Below are 7,105 nucleotides of genomic sequence, written 5' to 3'. Positions count from 1 at the left end.
CAGAGAGCGGCCACTACCTTGTTTCATACATTATACACAAGGAGGTGGAGATGTATATTGATGACATGATGGTAAAGTCTGAAATAAGGGAAGGGCACTTTCAGGCTCTTGATAAGTTTTAGGATGAGTGGTAAGGTATAACCTGAGACTCAACCAAAAGAAGAGTGTATCCAGAGTTACATCAAAGAAGTTGTTAGGGCACATAGTGAATCAGCGAGGTATAGAGATTGATCCAGACAAGGGCAAGGCCATTCAAGAGATGCTAGCGCCGACAATAGAGAAAGAAGTCAAAGGTTTTCTGGGATGCTTGCAATATATCAGCATATTCATTTCCAAGCTCAAAATGGTTATGATCTTATCTTTAAGCTTTTGAGGAAGCATCAACCTGTTGTGTAGGATGAACAGTGTTAGAAAGCCTTTGATAGAATCAAAGAATATCTGATGAAGTCACCTGGTACTCAAGTCGCCAAAGGATGGCAAGTTGTTGATCTTATACTTAGCCTTGGAGGAGGAAGCCATAAAAGCAATGGTAGTACAATGTGGATCCAAAGACGTGGAGCATGTGGTCTATTACCTTAATAAGAAGTTGTTGCCTTATGAATTGAAGTATAACCTCATGGAAGAGACGTGCTTAGCCATGATATGGGCTATAAGAAAGTTGAGGCACTACTTTCAGTCTTATAAGGTGCATGCAATTTTAAAAATAGACCCCTTGAAGAAGCTATTTGAAGCTCCATCCCTTACAGAAAAGCTGGCTAGATGGTTAGTACTCCTAACAAAGTTTGACATTGAGTACATCACTAAGAAGGTGGTTAAGGGTAGGGCCCTAGCTGAGTTCCTAGCTTAGAATGTGATTGAATGAGACTCTTGGAATCTGGAGTTTCTTAATGAAAATCTAGGGGTAATCGAGATCCAAGAGTGGAAGATGTACTTTGATGGAGTTGTAAACGCGATAGGTGCGGGCTTAGGAGTAGTTCTAATCACGCTAGAAGGAGAGATGCTGCCAATAGACAAGAGATTGGACTTTAAAGTGACCAATAACATGGTAGAGTACGAAGCATATTTATTTGGATTAGAAGCGGCTGTGGTAGCAGGAGCTAAGCACTTGATAGTTTATAGGGACTCCATGCTGGTAATCTAACAAGCCCTCGAGGAATGAAAGGTAAAAGAAGAGATGTTGAAGCCGTATGTCAACTATCTCAAGACTATAGTGTGTAATTTCTCTAAATGTTTCTTTGTACACTTGTCTCGAGATGAGAATCAGATGGCAGATGCATTGGCTACCCTGTCATCTGTGTGGGTCAATCCCTTACAGCTTTCGATGAAACCTTTGGTGATTGTGAAATTGGGTGCGCCTTATTATCAAGGGGATCGGATAATGCAAGTTCATATGGAACCAAAAAAGAATCCATGGTCTATGATCTGAAGAGGTTTATAGAAAATAAAGAATATCCAGAAGAAACGACTGCCAGGGAAAGATACGCGTTGCAGATTCAAGCTAAGAATTACGTGCCATGGGGGAGTCTTGTATAAAAAAATGGTGTCAGGTGTATAACTTCGATGTATGACTAAAATAGAAGCTCAAGTAATGATAGAAGAAATGCACAAAGGAGTATGCGGGCCACATATGAATGGCATAGTTTAACCTGAAAGATCATGCGGTAAGGTTATTATTGGTTAACAATGGAAAAGGATTGTATAGCACTAGTGAGGAAATCCCGTGAATGCCAGGTGTACAATGGCCCGAGTCGCAGACCTCCGACCGAGCTGCACAACTTAACATCTCCTTGGCCCTTTGCAACTTGGGAGATCGACATCATTGGTGAAATAAAACCTCCCTTGAATGGTCATAGGTTCATAGTTGTAGCAATTGACTACTTCTCAATATGGATCAAAGCCGAGTCATTCACCATCGTGGGGGCAAAGCAAATGGCCAGATTTATAGAAAGGAACCTGATCTACAAATATGGGGTCCTACATTATGTCGTGATGGATAATGGGTATAGTTCATGGGTGAGACAATAGACCTACTAGCAGAATATAAGATTGAGCATCACAGGTCTTCTCCATATAGACCTCAATCGAATGTGGTAGTAGAGGTAGCCAACAAGAACTTGAAGAAAATACTCTTGAAGATTGTGTGAAATCACAAGGACTAGTCGTTTCGGCTTCCCTTTGCACTTTGGGGATATCGTACAACCAAGCGAACATCAATTAGGTAAACACCATACTTTATGATTTACGGGACTGAAGCAGTTTTACCAGTTGGGCTAGAGTTAAAGTCTTTGAGAGTTGTATTAGAAGCTGAAATACCAGAGTATTAATGGGTTGAGCAAAGATACCAGCAATTGGATCTGGTTCAGGAGAAAAGAATAAAAGCTTTATACCATATGCAATTGTATCAAAAAAGGATAGCTAGGGCATTTAATAAAAAAATAAAGCCAAGAAAGATCAGAGTTGGTGAGCTATTATTAAGCATACAAATCCTACTGCATTCAACCCGAAAGGGAAGTTCAGGCCAAATTGGAAAGGCCCGTACTTGGTAAAGAAGATCCTGCCAAAGGTGCTGCTAAGATTTTAGACTTGGAGAGGAATGAGTTCACTAAATCAATCAACTTAGATCATCTCAAGAAATACTATGCATAAAAATAAATAATAAAAAAAATAGCCTGCTGATTGGAAAACTTGAAAAGACTGGTCAGACAACATTTAGGGCAAAAGAGAGAAAATAATCAGCAAGAAAATCTAAAAAGATTGGTTGATATCCGAAGTTATATCTTAAGAAATCAAAATATACTCATATGGGCTTTTTCTAAATAAATAAATTGTTTAGAATTGTTATCAAACATATATATGTTTGTTTATCATCTTACGCACTAGCTAAAAGAAAGAACAAAATTTCTAAGTAAGATAAATGAGATCTATCTTCTTCTTCTCTTCACATTTGTATCCCTAGATAGTTCAGATAGTTCTTGAGTCCTCTTGATTTGGGCAAAACCGATAGAAGTGGAAATCTGAAGTTGAACCCAAGCTTTAAGTTTTCATCAATGGTCAAATTGCCCTCGAGTCAAGGTTTCGCTCTATGTATCCGTGGAGCCAAATTCTCTCGATCTTATCCAGGAAATCTCGTCTGAGAAAGAAGCTTTCGGATTAAGGTGGGAATTCCAAGATTCGTTGCTTCTGCCCATACTAGCGGCAAAGTCTCGAAGGTGTGTAAAAAGTGAATGCCCGTAGTCTAGGTAAGGGTACGTAATCACCATACACCATGAGTGTGACATGCTTGATTCTCCACCAAGAGCAAGTCTAGCGAATAAGTGTATCCAGAATGCCTATTGAAGCATCGTCACCTCTAGAGATGGATCTGGAAGCTAACTTTCTTATTTGTATATCTTTATTTTTCATTTTATTATTTAATATGCTATTCTTTATAAATACAACATAATAATCCTATACATCAAGCACTTCAGCATGTGAGGTTCACCTAAGTCTAGCCCATTTTAGTTAGGTTTAATTTCCATTTGTATTATTAGCTCAGGTTAACTACTCAATTATGTATAAAGAAGCCCATATAGTCTAGCCCAATTATAAGTTATGCTCTTGATTTCCAAGTTTTACCCTAAATGGTCTACTAATTACATGCCAAGGCCTAATTCAATCATACTATTCTAAGTGTTTATTTAATTAGTTTGAACATGGCAAAGCTTGCTAAGTCTAAGTGGTTTTTAATTTAGGCCCAAGATACCAATATGTTAACCTAATAGACTATACTTTACATGCCAAAGTCCAAGTTTTAAAGCCTATATCTAGGTGTTCAATTTTAGTTAACAATCATACAACAGGTATTTGCCATTCATCCATCAAAATAAAATAAAAATATAAAGCAATAAATCTAAATTATTTCAACCCTTCCTATAACTAGTAATCCTAAAAAACGACTAAACTAGGTCAAATTTGGAAAAAGTCAGCAATATAGCTTGAAATTCGTGAAACAAAACAAATTTGGGATGAACAGCTGGCTGATGACATCATAGAGCCGATCGGCTCTAGGCTCCTGTTCTAGGCCAATTTTGTTAATTTTTGGAACTCTAACCTCAAAATTCTGATGTACATGCATAAAAACATGAAACATGATTAATATTTATGCAATGTATGAAATAGCACATAAAATAACTAAACTTTAAGGCAAAAAGACACAAAATAAACTTACAGTAAGTAAAAACTTCCTAATATAGTAATTTTTAAAAAGATGTTAAACTCATGCAACCTTAATTGATACATGTCAATACACACAGATCATTATGAAAGAAACACAACCTAGCATGTTGATAAATACACATGGTTATGAGACTCAAAACCCTAGAATCAAAAGTTAAATCTTCCAAAACCTAGGAAACATGTATCATAAAAAACATCTGAATCATATAACAAAATAATTCTAAACATATTTAACATAGGAAAACAATCATAAAAGACAACCATGTTATTCCTAACATGTCCTTAATAACAAAGATAACAAATAATATTCAAAAGAAAATAAAAAAAGGAAGAAATATGATGATGCGAGTGCTTTGGAACCCTCAAATTGTCATCGTATTATGCAGATCCTCAAGTCTCAGACAATTTAGGTGTTTTAGGGTTGTTATTGTGTTTGTGATTTTTGAGAGTGTATATTGTTTCCTAGAAACTTATTATCATTTTGCTGAGAATTGCTAACCCCCCTAGCTTAGTGCTTCCTATTCTATTTATAGGGAAAGGTTTAGAAAACCCTAAAGGCTTTCTAATATACGTTCTTAATTTTTGATAAATATCCATAAAAAAAATACTTTTAGACTTATTAAGAGTGTTCATTGAAAAATATTGATAAATACTGAACAAATCATGAAAATCATTAAAAATTTGAACATTTATCAATAAAATATTTTAGAAGATGTATTTTCATTAATTTTGATGTTTTAAAATAAAAACTTACACAAATCAATATCACATTTCAAATTCGAGGCTTGGCTCTACATAAATCCGATTGACTCTATACAGGTTAGCTCATGGTTTGAGAAGTTTTCAAAAATTTTACACTTTAGTCACTGAACTTTCAAAATTTGTAATTTCACTACTCAAATTTATTTTTCTATCAATTTAGTCCAAATTGATTTCATAAAATAATTTTTAGTTTAATTTATTCACAACCCTAATTGAGATTCAATCATTCTCATCCTCTTGAGACTCGAGAGATGCAATAACTCTTATCATCGAATTTCTTATAATTCCCTATAGATTCAGAAAACGGGTGTTGACACCTATTGAAAACTGGTCCTATAGAGTCCTGGATCAAGTTTACAATCCTGGACATCCCAATAACTTTTGCACTGTTATTAGATAGGCCATGGTTTCGTGCTTTAGGAGGGGTGTGTTCTATTCTGCATCGGAAGGTCAAATGTCCTCATGAAGGAAAGATAGTCACGATCAATGCATAAGGTGGTAAGGTTGTTTCAACTATCTAAGAGGCTGCCAAAGAACTAGATGCCTCGGTTGGGTTTCAGGTTGCTGTGTTTTATGAGGACTATATGGATCCTAAGATGGCTAGTATATTCAAAAGGATGAACTTCATTCTTGGAATGGGGCTGGAGAAGAACCAACAGGGTGTTTTAGAGCTCCCAAATTTCAAAGGATTAGAAGATTCAACATGTTTTAGGATATAATGAAGATGAAGATGAAGATGAAGATGAAGACAAACCAAAGGGTCAGACTCTGAAAGAGGTCTTTGTCAAGCAATACAAGCCTTATTCTGGTGAGTTTGAGCCGATCACTATATCGGATGAGGTGCTTGGATTTGAAATCTTCAAGGGCTTGATTATTAGTAGGATAGTTGAGATGAGGATCAAGGACGTCCGAGAGAAGCTCACTGCTAAGGCTAAAGAGTTGAAGCTGGAAGATCTCATTAGCCTATCTAAAGACTGGCACTCACAGAGCTTAGCTGCATTAATTGAGGATAATATTATTGATAATTTTTATAACAAAACTGATGTAATAACGTTCGGATTTTATAAGGATGATGACATTTTTGCTTCTAAGATCAATGATATAAACTCTAATTTTACTTACTTTTCTGATGTTCTTCTAATAGTAATGTGAATTTTAATAATCATGACATGTGCATATTTGACATTAACTCTATACAAATTGACTCATTCAATTTAGGCATGAATGAAGATCCTAGGAACATTTCTATTGCTCATGATATCTTGAAAAGAAGAGAGAATTTAAAAAAAAATATTAGAAAAAGAAATTCAGTATTTGCTTGATCATACAACGATATGCCAGGAATAGACAAAAAAATAGTAGAACACCATATTCTGACCTACGCGCACATCAAGCCTATCAAGTAGAAGATGAGAAGGCTGAGGTCGAAATGGACTAAAAAGATCAGAGAAGAAGCTGCTAAGCAAGTGAAAGCCAACTTCTTTGATGTAGTCGACTATCCTGAGTGGTTGGCGAACATCATCTCTGTCCCAAAGGACAAAGAAGTTAGAATGTGTGTGGACTACAAGGACCTGAACAAGGCTTGTCCCAATGTATTCTTTCATAAATGGGTTCTCTAGATACAATCAAATTATGATGGCATTCATGGACAATCTGAAGACGACATTCATCATATAATGGAGAATAGATTACTGTAAGGTTATGTTGTTTGGGTTGAAGAATGCTGGAGCAACTTATCAAAGAGCAACCACTATCTTGTTTCATGATATGATGCATAAGGAGGTTGGACTGTACCTAAATGGAAAGATGCTTAATTCATAAATAAGGGAAAGGAATTTTCAGACTTTAGATAGGTTTCTAGGATGAGTGAAATGGTATAATATGAGATTGAACCCTAAAAAGAGTGTGTTTGGCATAACATTAGGGAAGTTGCTAGGGCATGTTGCGAATCAAAAAGGGATAGAGATAGATCCGGACAAAGTTAGGGCAATTCAAGAGATCCCAACACCGAAGATAAAAAAAATTCATAGGGTTCTTAAGACATCTACGATACATCAATTGGTTCATCTCCAAGCTTATAATGGTTTGTGATTCTATATTTAAGCTTCTAAGGAAACATCAATCCGTT

General features: G+C 35.9%; 1 protein-coding gene across 1 annotated transcript; it reads left to right on the top strand.

Moving 5' to 3' along the window:
- Window positions 1–526: 526 nt before the first annotated feature.
- Window positions 527–1,426, top strand: LOC125370640. The gene is made up of 3 exons (XM_048376933.1): window positions 527–818; window positions 900–1,132; window positions 1,265–1,426. Exons 1-3 carry the CDS (start codon window positions 527–529, stop codon window positions 1,424–1,426), a joined length of 687 nt encoding a protein of 228 aa, XP_048232890.1.
- The last annotated feature ends 5,679 nt before the right edge of the window (window positions 1,427–7,105 follow it).

The sequence above is a fragment of the Ricinus communis genome, chromosome 7 (assembly GCF_019578655.1).
Source record: "Ricinus communis isolate WT05 ecotype wild-type chromosome 7, ASM1957865v1, whole genome shotgun sequence".
NCBI lineage: Eukaryota > Viridiplantae > Streptophyta > Magnoliopsida > Malpighiales > Euphorbiaceae > Ricinus > Ricinus communis.
This window is presented reverse-complemented; position numbering and strand designations above follow the sequence as displayed.

Excerpts from the sequence above, each read along its gene's own strand:
- LOC125370640 (XM_048376933.1), top strand. The coding sequence starts at position 527 with ATGGTAGTACAATGTGGATCCAAAGACGTGGAGCATGTGGTCTATTAC. Across the intron at positions 819-899 it reads CACTAAGAAGGTGGTTAAGG|GGGTAATCGAGATCCAAGAG; the intron begins GTAGGGCCCTAG and ends ATGAAAATCTAG. Across the intron at positions 1,133-1,264 it reads TTTATAGGGACTCCATGCTG|ATGGCAGATGCATTGGCTAC; the intron begins GTAATCTAACAA and ends GATGAGAATCAG.